The sequence below is a fragment of the Hippopotamus amphibius genome, chromosome 9, assembly GCF_030028045.1.
Source record: "Hippopotamus amphibius kiboko isolate mHipAmp2 chromosome 9, mHipAmp2.hap2, whole genome shotgun sequence".
Lineage (NCBI taxonomy): Eukaryota > Metazoa > Chordata > Mammalia > Artiodactyla > Hippopotamidae > Hippopotamus > Hippopotamus amphibius.
Window position 1 is genome coordinate 41,499,645 of NC_080194.1, and position 19,144 is coordinate 41,518,788.

A 19,144-nucleotide genomic window follows, 5' to 3' on the forward strand; every position below is an offset into this window, starting at 1 on the left:
GTGTGTCCTTCTGCCTCACTAATATGTGAGCTTTTTGAAGGCAGAAAATGTGTCTTCCTTTTCAGCCTTTGCATACCCAGCATCCAGCACAGAGCAGACACTAAATATGTTTACAGAAGGAAGACAGAAATAAGGGGGTGGGGGGAACAGGAGAACAAATAAGGAGGGGTGGCAGTCATGGGTCCTCAAGTGAATCAGACACTGCACTGGAAATCAGTTCGTTCTAATGCCATTAAGCACACGGAATGTGATGCACATGCAGATACAGACATGCACAAAGAGACGGGCATAAATATACATACAGACAAACAAACACAAACACCAGTTAGGTGCTGAAGACAAGCAGGACTTTGGGAGCCAACAGCTGATTCCTCCTTAGGCAGAAAGATCCAGACGCTTACTTATTACCTGAAGCAGAACTTTTCTCTCTGCTGGCTTGACCGCGTCTGGCCATAGCTTACCCCCACATTCTGCCACCACTTCGTAGGGCCCAGATCCTGCCTAGACTCACAGCATCTTTGGGTTCCTGATGATATGTCTGGCTCTGTTTTTACCCCCAGGTTCTGCACACAGTACTGTACCCTAACCTTTCACTCTTAATCGTCCCCCTGATCTTTGATCTGGCTTATGGGCCTTCTCTCAGCTCCTACTTCCTTGGCTCAGTGTTCCTCCCCTCCTCTACTTCTTATGCACACAGACACATCTAAATACAGGAAGACACATACAAATACAGAAAGGCACAAAATGATGTATACACACACAAAGAAACCAACACAAAGGCACATGTAGACATATACACATACACAGACACACACACAGAAGCCTTACAGCTAATCCCTGCCACTAACAGGACTGCCATCCAGAACAGACAAAGCAGGCTCACCAACAAAGAGGGGAGGAAGGAAAACAACAGTCTGCTTAGTGAGAAAGAATCTCCCTATCTGTCAAAGCAAACCACCGTCTGGGTTTTCCAGGAAACATGAGCGGAACCATCTGCGGGAGCTGCTGCTTCACGCTGTATCTGGCGAAGGCACTGGGACAGATTGCAATTATGCCTACTCCCTCTGATGTGTAGCTCAGCTTGTCTAGCAACCGGTACTCTTCCCTGAGTGCTGGCTGACAATGTGTCTTCTGCTGCACCAGCACATGTTAGATCACCTCACCCCTATTCCTCTTGAAACTCCCACAGTCTCCTGTTCATGCCACCATCACAGCCCTGAAGATGTGCTGCTGTCATTGCCAGTTTATATATCTGCCTCTCTCACTAGCCTAAGGGCTTATGAATGGCAAAGAGTATCTTATTTTCATCTCTATTCTATTCTACAGATGAGAAAAGTAGGCCTCCAAATTATTTGGCCTTATACCTAGTACACTGTCAAACTTGCATCTGAACTCAGGTCAGACTCCAAAGCTCATGCTTAGGCTTTTAAAAAGTCAACTTCCAAATACTTTATTCTAAGAAACTCACAAAATGCCAGGAAGCACTCATAAAAGTTAGGGCTGAGTGCCTGAGCAAGGCCGCAGAACTTGGACTCACTGGGGTTGCAGTCTGGAAGCTGACCATGAGCCACCCCTGGTAAGTGAATGCCACAGCCATTCATAATTAAGAATTTACAAGGACAAATGGGAATAGGTCATTTCCCTAGCCTCAGAGCAGGTTTTACCTGAAGGATGATATCATTCATTGTATCAGTCATCTCTGTTCTGTCCAAAGGGTCTGAGCAGACGTCAATCTGTGCTTTGTCTGAATTAAGGGCAGGGGGTCAGAATGTTCCACAAGGCAGGAGATCAGATGGTGACTGCACCAGGAGATAGGCAGGGAGCTAGAAGGCAAAAAACCAGCGAGGTGCCTCCAAACTCTAACAGTCCTTTAGGTCAAAGAAGAGGTATTGCAGCAATAGAAATGTATACACTGAAACCTATGCTGAGGTTATTTGAATAACTGTGTGCAATTATTTTTTTCTGCCTTACTTTTCATATAGCAAACTTAAAAAAACAAAAAAATAAGCCAAAAAAAACCCCTCAAGGCTGTCAAAGCTGTTCAAAAAGGAAGCAAGGAAAATCTATGTTCAGGGACCAAGGGGAGAACTCTGCTTCTAAAGGGGCCAGAATGGTAGCAGCAGTAGAAATCAGAGGAAACATCAGAAAATCTACACACAGTAAATGCTGGAGAGGGTGTGGAGAAAAGGGAACCCTCTTGCACTGTTGGTGGGAATGTAAACTGATACAGCCACTATGGAGATCAGTACGGAGGTTCTTTAAAAAACTAAAAATAGAATTACCATATGACCCAGCAATCCCACTGCTGGGCATATACCCAGAGAAAACCTTAATCCAAAACGACACATGCACCCCAATGTTCCTTGCAGCACTATTTACAATAGCCAGGTCATGGAAGCAACCTAAATGTCCATCAACAGATGAATGGATAAAGAAGATATGGTACATATATATACAATGGACTATTACTCAGCTGTAAAAAGGAATGAAATTGGGACATCTGCAGAGACATGGATGGACCTAGAGACTGTCATACAGAGTAAAGTAAGTCAGAAAGAGAAAAACAAATATCGTATATTAACACATATATGCAGAATATAGAAAAACAGTACAGATCAACTGGTTTGCAAGGCAGAAATAGAGACACAGATGTAAAGAACAAACATATGGACACCAAGTGGGGAAAGTAGAGGGTGGGGAGAGGGTTGGGGTGGGATGAATTGGGAGATGGGGATTGCCATATATACATTACTAATAAGAAAAATAATATCAAATTCTACACTTTAAATATATGCAGTTTATTGTATGTCAATTATATCTCAATAAAAGTTCTTTAAAAATTTAAAAAATAACGGGGATATGTGTATAAAAACAGATGATTGAACCTGGTGTAACCCCCCAAAAAATAAATAAATAAATAAATAAATAAATAAAATTTAAAAAATAAAGTAAAATGAAGTCCATAAAAAACTTCCTATATCTTTTATACTTATTGATGTTAATAAAATGTGGCACATGGGTTTAGGGTATAGATCACTGTTGAATGCATTCGGTGAAGTCTCTGGGATACAGAATTCCTAGTTGGTGGCAGGTGAGCCATTAGTTTAAAATCTGCATCACCCAGGATGGACACCTGAATGCAGTAATGTGGAACAGGTCCTTGGCACAGAACAGGGTCTGGGTAAATACAGCCTATTGGTCACATCTAGCCTGCTGTCTGATTTTGTAAATAAAGTTTTATTGCAACACACACACACACACCAAGAAAAGAAAAGAAATCAAAGGAAGGCCCTGAGCACAAGGTAAACCCAGGAAAAATAAAATGGGGCTAATTAGCCAGCTGCCTTTGACATCTCCCCTCATGGAGCTCCATATGCTAAGCTGCAAACATTTGATTCAGGTCCCTGGCGTGTGGATGAGAGGGAATTACCACCTGGTGTGGGTGAGAGGGTTCTCTCTTAGCTTCCCCAGAAGCGACAACTACAAAAAGAGACAAGGAAGGAAGGAAGGAAGGAAGGAAAGAAGGAAGGAAGGAAGGAAGGAAGGAAGGAAGGATGGATGGGAGGGAAGAAGGAAGGAAGGAGGGAATCCCAAAGGCTCTTCAGTCTGTTGTCCTCAAAAGCCATCTACACCTGCCCAGAAACAGAGGCAAGCTAGCTATCAGCTAGCTAACTAGGGGTCTCTGCTTCCAGAAACCATGGTAATTCAGACCTGGAAGCACCTCACATATCTGTCAAAGTAGGGAGTGGGGGAAGTGGAGATAGAAGTCAACATGGTTTTCAATGTGTTTTCTATAGAGTCCTAGGGATTCTTATGGATTGGGCTACAGAAAGGCAAGTGGAAGGTGACCACTACTCCAACCAATGCAGTGACACTTTTACTTTTTTAACATCTTCATTGAGATATAATTCACATACCAGCTTAGTATACAACTCAAGGGTTTTTAGCATAATCACAGAGGTGTACAATCACCACAAGTCTGAAACATTTTCATCAGCCGGAGGCAGATCTGAGTTGCAATAACCCCGAAACATGGGTAACTGTGAGCTAATTCAGTCTCAGCTTCCTTATTAGTTACATGGAAAAATTATTATCTACCCCACAGTAGAGGTTTCTTGTAAAGATGACATGAGCAATTTATGCAGAAGCACCCAGCACAGGCCTAGCACATTACAGCCGGGTAGGAGTAGAAGAGTAATACTACTGCTGGGAACTACGCCACAGGCTGGGGACTCTCTACACACGTTTGTTTCATCTTTGCCATAACCTTTCAAGGTAAGGATTACTGTCCCCATTTGACAGTGAGGAAACATAAGCTCACAGAGTTTAAGAAACTTTCCAAGGTCATACAGCTATTAATTGGTGACAGTACACCTAACACCCTCATCTTTCTTGCTTCAACACCTATGCATTCCTTTGCTCACACAGCCATTCAGCAGTCTCAGTGTCTTTTTCTTTCTTCAACAGATGTATGTTTTTCTCTACATCTGTCCTAATATTTTAACTGTGATTTTACCTCCATCCAGATTCCATATATGACTCACAGGGCACAGGGATAGGGAAGGGGTCACAGAGGAGATCAGACACACACATCATAGACAAACGTGTCTGGAGCCCAGACCCTAGCAACTCCTAGAAACAGCCCACCATTGACTCAGCTGCTATCCTGGTCAGGAACTCACAAGTCCAAAGTACCCAGTTCCCCATACCATTGACCAGCCAACCCTATACTCTTGCTCTGCCCTAGAGAAACAATTTAAGGAGCACACAGTGGTAAGATAGGATCTTTGCTTTCAAATTCAAAAAAATGTAACTCATAACCTTTGTGTGTAAGGCCCTGCAACAAGCACTGTGGGAGAAGCAGTGATGGATGAGATCTGGTTCCTGCTCCTAGGTGGCACTCACAATCTGGTAGAACAGACAAGGATGAACCCAACTAATTATAATACAGAGCAGAGCAATATGCCTGATGAGTACTCTGGCACAGTACTCTGGAGCATGGGAGCGGAAGGATTACTTCCCACTATAGGGGTACAAACAAGACTTCTTGGAGGAAACATTTAATCTAGGGCCAGTAGTTTTCAACTGGAAGCAATTCTATCCACTAGGGCAATTAACAATTGGCAATTAAAAAATTTTTTGTTTATCACAACTTGGGGGCGGGGAGGGTGGCTGCTATTAGCAACCAGCGTATAAAGGCTAGGGATGTGCTAAACACCCTATAATCTGGCTCAAAATGTTGACAGTGCTGAGGTTAAGAAACCCTGATTAGGCCTTGGTAGACAAGTGAAATTTTCACAGGCAAAAATGGGAGGCAGAGTGATGCCACGATGAGGATTTATCTGGAGCAAAGGCACAGTGATGGGATACTAAGAGCAAGTTTGAGATGGCTGCAGCATAGAGTAAGGGAAGGCAGGGTGACAAGAACTAGTCAGGCGAGGACGTCCTAGGTGGCACAGTGGTTAAGAATCCGCCTGCCAATGCAGGGGACACGGGTTTGAGCCCTGCTCTGGGAAGATTCCACATGTCACAGAGCAACTAAGCCCGTGCGCCACAACTATTGAGGCCTGTGCTCTAGAGCCCGTGTGCCACAACTATTGAAGCCCATGCACCTAGAGCCTGCGTTCCACAACAAGAGAAGCCGGAGCTCACAGAGAACCAGCTGAACACCAGCAGACGGCCTCGGACACCGGATGGGACTGCGGGGAGCCCGACATAGCCGGTAGGGAGGCATCTACGAGGGCTCAAAGAGGGTGAAGCGGCGGAGCTGTGGCAGACGGGAGGGAGTGAGAAACATTCGGAGGGTCCGCAGCGCAGCTCAGCGTTCCCGGACCAAGACATCGATCCGCGGCTGAACGGAGGGTCCAAGAGCGGGAGTGTGGGAGCAGGAGAGCTGGTTCAGTGTGGGAAACATTGTTGCCGGTAGGGTGACGGACCGAGAGGACAGGAGGGAGGAGGCCCGCGGAGAGGAGTGCCCGTGCCTGAGAGCTGCCCGGCCATGATGGCGGCTGGAGGCTGCAGGCTCACTGGCGGCTGGGAGGAGCCACGCGCATAGCCTCTCTCTCTCTTTCCGCGCCTCTGCAACAGGCAGTGGAGAGACCCCCTGCGGGCCACCTAAGGCGCTCAGGGATAACAAGTACCCTCAGGCACTCGGGTGGGGCTAGATTAAAACCCCTTGCAACGCCAGCAGCAGGGAGGCTGCCGAGAGGAAAAAAAAAAAAAAAAAGAAAAGAAAAAAACCCCCGAGAGAGGCCCAACTCTAAGACTTTCTGTTTACGCCTGAGCCACCGGCGCCCTCTGCAACAGGCACCTCCAAGCCTGACTGAGACATCAGTGCGCCACTGCTCACTCCCTCCCAGGAGAAGGAGCCACTGTTGTACCCTCTCCCTCCCCACACACCGACGCTTACAGACGAACAATAAAGGAACCTCTGCTGGTCACAGAATAACGCAAAAAAACCCAAGGACAAGCAACCCCAAAAGTTTGGACAACCATGAGGAAACAAAGAAACACCATGCAGGCAAAGGAGCAGGAAAAAAACCCACAAGACCAAATAAATGAGGAGGAAATAGGAAAAATGCCTGAAAAGGAATTTAGAGTAATGATAGTAAAAATGATACAAAATCTCGATAACAAAATAGAGAAAGTACAAGAAACAGTTCATAAGAACTCAGAAAAACAAACAGCAATGGATAACAAAATAACTGAAATTAAAAATACTCTAGATGCTATAACCAGCAGAATGACTGAGGCAGAAGAACGAATAAGTGAGTTGGAAGATAGAATGGGGGAAATAACTGCCACAGAGCAGGAAAAAGAAAAAATAATAAAAAGATTAGAAGACAGTCTCAGAGACCTCACTGATAACATTAAGCGTACCAACATTCGAATTATAGGCATCCCAGAAGAAGAAGAAAACAAGAAAGGGTCTGAGAAAATATTTGAAGAGGTTATAGTGGAAAACTTCCCCAACATGGGAAAGGAAATAATTCACCAAGTCCAAGAAGCACAGAGAGTCCCATACAGAATAAACCCAAGGAGAAATACACCAAGACACATATTAATCAAACTAACGACAACTAAACACAAAGAAAAAATATTAAAAGCAGCAAGAGAAAAGCAACAAACAACATATAAGGGAAAACCCATCAGGATAACAGCTGACCTTTCCACAGAAATTCTGCAGGCCAGAAGGGAAGGGCGGGATATCATGAAAGTCCTGAAAGAGAGAAACCTACAGCCAAGAATACTCTACCCAGCAAGAATCTCATTCAGATTTGAGGGAGAAATCAAAAGCTTTCCACACAAGCAAAAGTTAAGAGAATTCAGCACCACCAAACCAGCCTTACAACAAGTGCTAAAGGAACTTCTCTAAGTAGGAAACACAAGAAAAGGAAAACACCTACAAATACAAACCCAAAACAATTAAGAAAATGGGAATTGGAACACACATGTCAATAATCACCTTAAATGTAAATGGATTAAATGCTCCAACCAAAAGACACAGACTGGCTGAATGGATACAAAAACAAGACCCTTCTATATGCTGCCTACAAGAAACCCACTTCAGACCAAGGGATACATATAGACTGAAAGTAAAGGGATGGAAAAAGATATTCCATGCAAATGGAAGTCAAAAGAAAGCTGGAGTAGCAATACTCATATCAGACAAATTAGACTTGAAAGTAAAGACTACTAAAAGAGACAAGGAAGGACACTACATAATGATCAAGGGATCCATCCAAGAAGAACATATCACAATGGTAAATATCTATGCCCCCAATATAGGAGCACCTCAATACATAAGGCAAATGCTAACAGCTATAAAAGGGGACATCGACAGGAACACAATAATAGTGGGAGACTTGAACACCCCACTTACATCAATGGACAGATCATCCAAACAGAAAATAAATAAAGACACACAAGCTTTAAATGACACATTAGACCATCTCGACTTAATTGATATTTATAGGACATTCCATCCAAAAACGACAGAATACACGTTCTTCTCAAGTGCACACGGAACATTTTCCAGGATAGATCACATCTTGGGTCACAAATCAAACCTCAGCAAATTCAAGAAAATTGAAATCATATCAAGCATCTTCTCAGACCACAACGCCATGAGACTAGATATCAATTACAGGAAAAAAACTGCAAAAAAGACAAACACATGGAGGCTAAACAATTCACTCTTAAAAAACCAAGGAATCACTACAGAAATCAAAGAGGAAATCAAAAAATATCTAGAAACAAATGACAACGAAAACACAACAACCCAAAACCTATGGGATGCAGCAAAAGCAGTTCTAAGGGGGAAGTTTATAGCAATACAGTCCTACCTTAAGAAACAAGAAAATGATCGAATAAACAACCTAACCTTACACCTCAAACAACTAGAGAAAGAAGAACAAAGAAACCCCAAAGTGAGCAGAAGGAAAGAAATCATAAAGATCAGAGCAGAAATAAATGAAAAAGAAAGGAAAGAAACCATAAGAAAAATAAATAAAACTAAAAGCTGGTTCTTTGAGAAGATTAACAAAATTGATAAACCATTAGCCAGACTCATCAAGAAAAAAAGGAAGAAGATGCAAATCAACAGAATTAGAAATGAAAAAGGAGAAGTCACAACGGACACCTCAGAAATACAAAACATCATGAGAGACTACTACAAGCAACTATATGCCAATCAATTGGATAACCTGGAAGAAATGGATACATTCTTAGAAAAATACAATCTTCCAAGACTGAACCAGGAAGAAATAGAAACCATGAACAGACCAATCACAAGTACGGAAATTGAGGCAGTGATTAAAAATCTCCCAACACACAAAAGCCCAGGACCAGATGGGTTCACGGGCGAATTCTATCAAACATTTCGAGAAGAGTTAACACCTATCCTTCTCAAACTCTTCCAAAATATTGCAGAAGGCGGAGCACTCCCAAACTCATTCTACGAGGCTACCATCACCCTGATACCAAAACCAGGCAAAGATGTCACAAAAAAAGAAAACTATAGACCAATATCACTGATGAATATAGATGCAAAAATCCTCAACAAAATACTAACAGACTGCAACAGCGCATTAAAAAAATCATACACCATGATCAAGTGGGGTTTATCCCTGGGATGCAAGGATTCTTCAATATACGCAAATCAATCAATGTGATACATCATATCAACAAATTGAAGGATAAAAACCATATGATCATTTCAATAGATGCAGAAAAAGCTTTTGACAAAGTTCAACATCCATTTATGATAAAAGCTCTCCAGAAAATGGGCATAGAAGGAAATTACCTCAACATAATAAAAGCCATATATGCAAAACCAAAAGCCAACATTGTTCTCAATGGAGAAAAACTGGAAGAATTCCCCCTAAAAACAGGAACAAGACAAGGGTGGCCACTCTCACCACTATTATTCAACATAGTTTTGGAAGTGTTAGCCACAGCAATCAGAGAAGAAAAAGAAATCAAAGGAATCCAAATTGGAAAAGAAGAAGTAAAATTGTCACTCTTTGCAGATGACATGATATTATATATAGAAAACCCTAAAGACTCTACCAGAAAACTGCTAGCACTCATTGATGAGTTTAGTAAAGTAGCAGGATACAAAATTAATGCACAGAAATCTCTTGCATTCCTATACACTAACAACGGAAGAGCAGAAAGAGAAATGAAGGAAACTCTCCCATTCACCATTGCAACCAAAAGAATAAAATACCTAGGAATAAACCTGCCTAAGGAGGCAAAAGATCTGTATGCAGAAAACTTTAAGACATTGATGAAAGAAATCAAAGACGACACAAACAGATGGAGGGACATACCATGTTCCTGGATTGGAAGAATCAACATCGTGAAAATGTCTGTACTACCCAAAGCAATTTACAGATTCAATGCAATCCCGATCAAATTACCAATGGCATTTTTCACAGAACTAGAGCAAGAAATCTTACGATTTGTATGGAAACTCAAAAGACCCCGAATAGCCAAAGCAATCTTGAGAAGGAAAAATGGAGTTGGTGGAATCAGGCTTCCTGACTTCAAACTATACTACAAGGCCATAGTGATCAAGACAGTATGGTACTGGCACAAAAATAGAAAGGAAGATCAATGGAATAGAATAGAGAACTCAGAAGTAAGCCCAAACACATATGGGCACCTTATCTTTGACAAAGGAGGCAAGAATATACAATGGAAAAAAGACAGCCTCTTCCATAAGTGGTGCTGGGAGAACTGGGCAGCAACATGCAAAAGAATGAAATTAGAACACTTCCTAACACCATACACAAAAGTAAACTCCAAATGGATTAAAGACCTACATGTAAGGCCAGACACTATCAAACTCCTAGAGGAAAACATAGGCAGAACACTATATGACATCCATCAAAGCGCCATCCTTTTTGACCCACCTCCTAGAATCATGGAAATAAAATCAAGAATAAATGAATGGGACCTCATGAAACTTAAAAGCTTTTGCACAGCAAAAGAAACCATAAACAAGACTAAAAGGCAACCCTCAGAGTGGGAAAAAATAATTGCCTATGAAACAACGGACAAAGGATTAACCTCCAAAATATACAAGCAGCTCATGAAGCTTAATACCAAAAAAGCAAATAACCCAATCCACAAATGGGCAGAAGACCTAAATAGACATTTCTCCAAAGAAGACATACAGATGGCCAACAAACACATGAAAAGATGCTCCACATCACTCATCATCAGAGAAATGCAAGTCAAAGCCACAATGAGGTATCACCTCACACCAGTCAGAATGGCCATCATCACAAAGTCTGGAAACAACAAATGTTGGAGAGGGTGTGGAGAAAAAGGAACTCTCCTGCACTGTTGGTGGGACTGTAAATTGGTACAGCCACTATGGAAAACAATTTGGAGGTTCCTTAAAAAACTACAAATAGAACTACCATATGATCCAGTCATCCCACTCCTGGGCATATACCCAAAGAAAACCATAATCCCAAAAGAAACTTGTACCATAATGTTTATTGCAGCACTCTTTACAATAGCCAGGACATGGAAGCAACCTAAATGCCCATCAACAAATGAATGGATACAGAAGATGTGGCATATATATACAATGGAATATTACTCAGCTATAAAAAGGGATGAGATGGAGCTATATGTAATCAGGTGGATAGAACTACAGTCTGTCATACAGAGTGAAGTAAGTCAGAAAGAGAAGGACAAATATTGTATGCTAACTCACATATACGGAATCTAAAAATGGTACTGTTGGACTCAGTGACCAGAACAAGGACGCAGATACAGAGAATGGACTGGAGAACTCGAGGTATGGGAGGGGGCGGGGGGTGAAGGGGAAACTGAGAAGAAGCGAGAGAGTAACACAGACATATATATACTACCAACTGTAAAATAGTCAGTGGGAAGTTGTTGTATAACAAAGGGAGTCCAACTCGAGGATGGAAGATGCCTTTGAGGACTGGGGCGGGGAGGGTGGGGGGGACTTGAGGGTGGGGGAGTCAAGGAAGGGAGGGAAGATGGGGATATGCGTATAAAAACGGATGATTGAACCTGGTGTACCCCCCCCAAAAAAATAAATAAATAAATTAAAAAAAAAAAAAAAGAGAAGCCACTACAATGAGGAGCCCACGCACCACAATGAAGAGTAGCCCCCACTTGCAGCAACTAGAGAAAGCCCTTGTGCAGCAACAAAGACCCAACACAGCCAATAAATAAATTAAAAAAAAAAAAAAAAAAAAACTAGTCAGGCGAGCTAAAGTCAGACTATAGGAACACTGACGGGCAGGTCAGAGTTTAGATTAGTTTCGTAAGTGAAGGTAAGCCTCTCTCTTACAGTTTCATCATCTCTGAAACAGGGTTAATAACACCTAGTTCATAGAGTGGTTGAGAAGTAAGTGAAAGTGTATATATATTCCGCTGGCACAGGACCTGGTACATGGTAGGAATGCTCCTTTTCCACTACACTCCCTTTACCAGGTAGGACTAATGATCAGAGTTGTGCTTTAGTAATTCCAGTATTAGTGCAAAAAGACAAACTTATAGGCAACAATACAGTCAAAATGATTGGGGTGCAAAGCAAGACATTCTAAGTGCTAAATGAGTGATGCAGACTGTGTGCTATGGGAGTTAGTACTGATGAGAGAGATGAGTGGGGTGAGAAAGTCAGGGAAGGTTCATGAAAGATGAGGCTGGGGCATTTCAGAGGACACCTAAGACTGAAACAGACAGTGCCAGGGGTTGGAGGGTGGGACATAAGAAGTTAATTCGCAGAAAGGAGAACTACCTGAGCAAAGAAAGGCGCCTGGAATAAACACGGAATGACTAGGACCCAAAGAAAGACAAGAGTCAGGTCACAGTGGTAGGAGGTATGTCTATAGACACAGGCTAAGGCCGGGGAATTCCCTGGTGGTCCAGTGTTAGGATTCGGCACTTTCACTGCCGTGACCCAGCTTCAATCCCTGGTCAGGGAACTAAGATCCCACAAGCCACGCAGCGCAGCCAAAGGCGGGGAAAAAGGCTAAGGCTAGATTTGAAGGGATGGAATACCAGGCACAGGAAGTCAGATGGAATAAGAAAAGGAAACTAAAATGTAACTTAGGAAGATGACTGGCAGCATGTACAGGTACTGGTGGAGGAGAAACTAGAGGCAAGGGAATACCGAAGGGTGTCTACAGCTATCTGGATACAAAGAAATGAGGCCACAAGCCTCAGGAAGGAATAACAATTATTATTAGTCATGATGATAACTGCTGAGCATAAGTGCATCTACTTCTCTTCATCCAACTGCCCCTCCAGCCCAATTCCTACTGGCCCTCAGGCTACTGCAGGTGGAATTGCCAGCTGCTCCCCTCAGGGTTTAGTTCCCACAGCCCTGATTCCACCTGGTGAGTCCATCCTTCCTCAGCCCTCACAGCCTCCCAGGACCTAGCATGCCTCTTGGTGGAACAATGTTAAAAAGGTAAAAAACAAGTCAACTTTCACCCTGCTGAAGTCAAGCAGATCTGATGACACTACTACAACATGGCCTTGTTCAAAATCCTCCAGCCTTCCAGATGGGTAGGGGGAAACTGGTTCTCACCTAGACCTTTTTTAAAATAAAGGCATAGGCAGGAGGCTAAGTGAGCTGCCAGAGAAGTTGTGGCCCCTAGGAACGTGTGGCCCTGCTCTATCACGCCCCACTTCCCTTAACATCAGCTACTCGGGTGAAGATAGAACTACCTCCTGCAGCGTCCTGGCCCCAGTCACGTCAGCCAAGCTGCTGGGGGTGGCTCCCAGAGCTGAAGGCTACGGTGCCCTGGGATGATGAGAGAGCTGACTTGGAATTCCTGCGATACAGGCCAGCCCTCACTATCTGCACCATCACGCTGAGGGAGGAAAAAACATGCCTTTACCACCTATCTATCGTGTGCCTGCCCTCATGCTTGGGGTTTTGCATACATTAAATTCTCACAACAGCCCTGCAAAGAGTTACCCTTCTCAAATAGTTGAATGACTGAGGCTCAGAGAGGTGAAGTTATTTGCCTCTTTGTCACATAGCCAGTAAGTGGCAAAGCCTATCTGCATCAAAGAGTATACTCTACCTGATGACAGCAGCAAGAACAAAAACAGAAACCAACGTCTATTGCACCTCTTCTATATGCTGGGCATTTGCTAAGTGCTTTATATGCATTATTTCATTTAACCTTCACAACAACTTCATTAGGTGCCTACTATTTTCACTCCACTTCTAATGAGGAAACTGAGGCTTAAAGAGATTAACTAACTTAAAGTTTCCACAGCTGGTAAAGGGAAAGACAGGTTTAAAACTGGGTCTGTGTGACTCTACAGCACAAGCTCTTAACCCTGTGCTATATTCTACACCAGACACCACAGACACTAACAGGAGGTTAAGAGTATTTTGCAGCTTCCCAGGCTCATACTAACCTACCCATCTCTACCCCCCAAAATGTGTGGTCACACCCTTACATGTAACTCCCATCTCAGCCTGACACCATGCTTGCAACAGTGATTCCACACAGTCATCACACACAAGAACATTAAAATACAATTGTCAGATGTAGGTAGTTTTCCTGGAAATATAGAGGAAACAGAAAGGTGGCAATAATTGGCATTCACTGAGCTTGAATTGTGTGTCAATGCTACGCTGGGAACATTTTTCTTAATTAACATATGATGAAATTAACTGTGGTGGAGGGCACGGGGGGAATATGGTCCTATGAGTTTTAGTAAATATGTAGATTCTTACAACTGCCCCACAATCCAGACATGGCACAGTTCCATTACCAGAAGAAACTCCCTCATGCTGCCCCTTTGTAATTAAACCCTCCCCACACCCCTAACCCCTGGCAACCGCTGATCTGGCCTCCATCCCTACAGTTCTGCCTTTCTCAGAATGTCATTAGATGTTATCATACAGTATGGAACTATCTGAGATGGTTTCCTTCACTCAACAGAATGTCTTTGAGGTTCACCTATGCTGTGTGCATCAACAGTTCACACTTTCATTGCTGAGTAGTTTTCCGTAGTTTGTTGTGTCCGTTCCCACGCTGGAGGACATCTGATTTGCGTCCAGCTTTCGGTGATAATGAGCATAGTTGCCACAAACGTTTGTGAACGGGTTTTAGTACGGACATAAATTTTCATTTATCTATAGCGGTAAATACCTAGAAGTAGAAGTGCTGAGGTATGTATTACGTTATGTTCGGCTTTATAAGAAACTCTGTAAGAGTTCTGATGGCTCTTCCTCCTCACACAGTACTTGGACTCGACCACTTTTTAACTTTAGCCGTTCAAATAGATGTGTGTTGACATCTCACTGCGGTTTTAATTTGTACTTCCCTAAAGGCTAATGATGTTGAGCATTTTTTCATATGCTTATTTGCCATCCATATATCTTCTCTGATGAAGTGTCTGCTCAAATCTTTTCCCATTTTTTATTGAGCTGCTTGTTTTCTGTTGATGAGTTTTGAGAGTTCTTTATTTGTACTGGGAACTTTCAACAGCACCTTTCCCACTTAATCCTGATGACAACCCTGCAAGGGTAGGAATCACTAATCACCATTTTCCATGAGAAAACAAAAGGGAAGTCACTAAACCACTACAACCTGATCACAGTTCTGCCTAATTTCAAGGTTTTCTTATCACTTAACCACCTATGACATACATACTACTAGTATGTATGCAAGCTCTATTAATGCAGGGATCTTATCTGTTTTGTTCATCATAGAATCTATAGCCCTACAACAGTGCCTCGCACATAGCAGGTATTCAATAAGCGTTTGTTCAATGGCTGTCCTTTATTTTCCATGTAGGCTCCATAGAAGAAAATAAAACCACTCTCAAACTGTCTGGTCCAGTCAAGGGGACAGTGGTTTTAGGGAGGCTCTTGTCTGTCCAGCTCACACTGTCAGGACAGGCTGAAATGCCATCCCATTGCTGCAAATCCTTTGCCCAGAGACGGTGTCCCCACCAGAGATCTCAGTAGGACACAGGTCATGAATTCCCACACTGCCAGGCGGATAGAACTCCCTGCCAGCTTTGCAAGGAGGACACTAGCACCAACAGTGCCATCCTGCTCATCTGAAGGGCCCAGCATCCACAGCCTCTGCTACCTAGGACAGAAGCAAGCAAAGGTGACACTTGAGAAACCCAACTGACTTCCCCCCACACAAATGACTACATAGTTTCTGTAAAATGTCTGCTGAGTCTCAGTTTACCATAATTCTAATTTCATAGCTCACAGCAGAGATAGAACAATTAGAAATGAGACTGAATCAAAGAAGAGACAGAAAACTATAAAAAGAAATCACTACAATGCATATAGGAACATAGGCACGGGGGCAATAGTGCAAGAGGCCCTGAAGACCTGCTTTGAAGCACCCAAAGAAAGTTAACACTGTTCACAATAACCTGTAAGAGAGAAAACTTACTTCAAAAATGGCTGCAATTTTAAAATACCTAGAAATGAGGTTAGAGTTCACTGAAAAACTCACTGATATGAAGCTGAATAAATGAGGCCCTTAATAGAGCATCCCTGCGCCCTTCTACTCGGGTCCTCGTGTAATCAGCAATTCTTTTAAACGGGTCATAAAAATCTCAGGTCCTTGATGGCCAGCGCAACCAGGGTTTCACCTCTGCTGTCTCAGTGTCCCTAATCCATTATTCCAAGCTCTGAGCTGTCCATCCAATGGTCTCGTTAGATTCTGAACTTCATATATGTTGAGACTGACTTAAACACACACACTTTGCTACCATGACTTTCTCTTTCAAAGAGGAAGTAGCTTGTGACTGATCATGAGACCCCAGACTGGCAGGCCCCTCTGCCCAGCAGAGGCCTGACACTGCAGGGAGAGCAGCTGAAGCCAAGAGAGGCAGAAGCTATGCTGAAAAAGCACAGCTCACCACTGGCACAGGGAAGAGCAGGGTGACAGCTTTTGTGTTATTTTAGAACAGTTTGTGCTGATGAGCTTTTTGTTGTGGTACATTCCTCTAAAAAGAACATTTTCTTCCTCCCCTCATTGACAAAGTAATTCAGAAGAAAGTGAAAAAAGAAGGAGGAGCGGATGACAAAGATATCCAGGAATTTGTGGATCTTGGATCATATCACCTTCGTGACTGTGGTGGCACGCATCTGCCAGTCCCGTGGTCGGGTCCTCGGAGGGACATCAGGAGACCTCTAGGCTCTCTCACCACTAGGAACACGGCTGTATTCCGAGCACAGACAAATAAAATTTGGGTCCTTTGAGGGCCAGTGACACTTCTAGATGTGACCAAAAGTTTGGATACTTTCATCATGGCTGTTGTACTTGCTTAAGAACCTGCAGCCGCCAGATTCCACAGGTATACGTAGCTCAGCCTGGCTGCCTGGGCCCCCTTCCTCTCCGGGTTTCCGTCCTGCAGCTTTCTGCCACAGTCACCCTGTCTGGCCAGACCTGCCCCCCCACCCCCCCGCCACCTTTTACTACCTCTACGTCTTTGCTCACACTGCTCAGGCTGCCCCACCCCTCCCACTCTATCCCAATTCTACATTTCCTCCAGGAAGTCTGTTTTTGTCCTCTTATAAATTCCTTAGACATTATCTAGTTCAACCTCATATAAGGATCCCCTCTGCTGGCCAATCCGTGGAGGGCTGTGTTCTACTTGCCCATCTTCAGTGACAGGGAGTTCACTACCTACCTACCAAGGAAGCCTCTTCTATGATGAGATAGCGCTGTTAGGTGATTCTTTATTCCAGAAGAATATGCCTATATTTTACTTTCCCCACAGTGGTCCTGGTTCTGCCCTTAGAATAAGAGAAACAATACGGCAGTACTTAACAGCATAGGCTTTGAAATCAGATCTGTTCTCATACCCAGTGTGTCCTTGAACAAAACGCTTAACCTTTCCAAAGTTCCAGTCCTTGATGATAATACCAACTTCATAAGGCTGTTAACAAAGTGAAAAGAGTAACTATGCCCAGCACTGTGCCCGGCACAGAGTAAGGATTTCATTGTCATCATTTAAGTCTGATACCTCTACTTCTATTCTATTTGAAGATAGAAATTATATTATCTGAATCTTTTCTTTTCCAGGCTAAAGTTTCTTCACTAGACTGCAAATTACATGAGGATGGATGTTCCTGTATGTAATTATGTGTATTTACTGCCACATCCCCATGTCTAGAACAGTACCTGGCACATACATAATAGACCCTTATAAATACTGAATTGTATTGAATGCTCTCCATTTCATAGTTTCCATACCCTTCATCATTCATGTCACTCCTCTGTACAGGCTTTCACTGTTTCAAATGTTTTTGACAATATAAAATTCAAAATTGAATTAAAAACTTAAAGATGGGCTAACCAGAAGGAAGGAGAGACTAGAAATACCTCCTCCCTCATGATATACATCATATCAATACTAAAGACTTGGCATAACTTGGCAGCTTCACCAAACTGCTGGCTCAAGTTGAGCTTGAAAACAACTGAAACTTTTAAATCTTTTCACACATTATGACTTTGTACTCTGGGCTCTGTGTAGTAATGCCAAACGGTGAAACAATAACAGAGCTTTTTCCATCTAGAGATTCTTCTCACTCTTACTATCTGGACCACTCAACTGGCTCCTAGCAACTGCAGCCTACATTCAGAATGATCTTTCTAGGAACGTTTGTTTCTTCCTCACAAAAAGACTGTAAGCTTCCAAAGGGCAAGATCTGACTGTCTTGCCTTCTCTTCCACATGCCAGCACAGGGCTGAGCACAGAGTAAAGACAGACAGATGCCCTCCGTCTACAGCAGGGTTACGGTAAGGATTCAGGGAAACTGTACAGGCCAGCCTCAGGGCTCCTTCTCCCACTCAAACTGCACAGCTTGGTTGGTGGTGTGCTTCTAGCCAGTAGGCAGACAGGAGCCAGTCCAGGCACAGATACAGATGTAAGGCCTACACTCTGACAGGCCGGCTCCTAGAGGCTGCTCTGCTGAGTATCTGCATCCCTTTCCCAATAGAGATGCATTCCTAGAGAACAAGCCAATAACAAGAACATCTCTCCTCAGGGAACAGCCTGTCTAGACAGCTTCAAGGACTGCTCACACAAGAAGAGAAGAGAGCCACGCAGGGTGAGGGAGCTCACCTCATCACTTTCTTCCACATCCACGTCACCATTGGCATCATCATCCATCAGTTTGTGGATGCTGCGGACCGCATCAAAGCTGAGCTTCTCATCCTCACTGTGGCACAGGGGCTTATCAATCCGGCAAAACTCTGTACAGGAAAAGCAAGGGACAACATTACTAGGGGCTGCCACCCACCTATTACCCACCTGTCTCACTGTTCCTAGCTTCTAGCACCTAACTCCTCATGTAGCCACTTAAAAGACTGTTTGTACACTGAGAAAAGTATTTCATATTAACTGTCTTCCCCATTCAGGATCAATGCTTTATTATCCTGTTAGTTCCCTGGCAGGGAAGTCAAGCACAGGGCTAGGAATACACTAGGACTACACAAGGAACATGAATAAATAACTCACAAGGAAAAAAAATACAAGTGAGAGAAAATACAAACAGCCAATGAACACAGGAAAAGGTCTCATTAGTAATTAAAGAAATACATATTCAAATGAAACATCATTTTTAGTCAATAAATAAATGTAAATT

At 43.1% G+C, this 19,144-nt stretch overlaps 1 protein-coding gene across 7 annotated transcripts in view; it reads right to left on the reverse strand.

Annotated features, from left to right (window-relative positions):
• Nucleotides 1-19,144, reverse strand: part of STIM1 (stromal interaction molecule 1) — a 196,241-nt gene that overhangs the window by 69,887 nt on the left and 107,210 nt on the right. For 4 of the 7 annotated variants that reach the window (XM_057747445.1, XM_057747447.1, XM_057747450.1 and 1 more), the window contains one exon: nt 18,622-18,752. The exons of 2 other annotated variants lie outside the window; for them this stretch is intronic. In XM_057747445.1, the coding sequence (XP_057603428.1) occupies nt 18,622-18,752 (131 nt within the window). Of the gene's footprint in view, nt 1-17,184; nt 17,266-18,621; nt 18,753-19,144 lie in introns of those variants that run through there. One more of the 7 variants, XM_057747452.1, reaches the window with a different exon arrangement.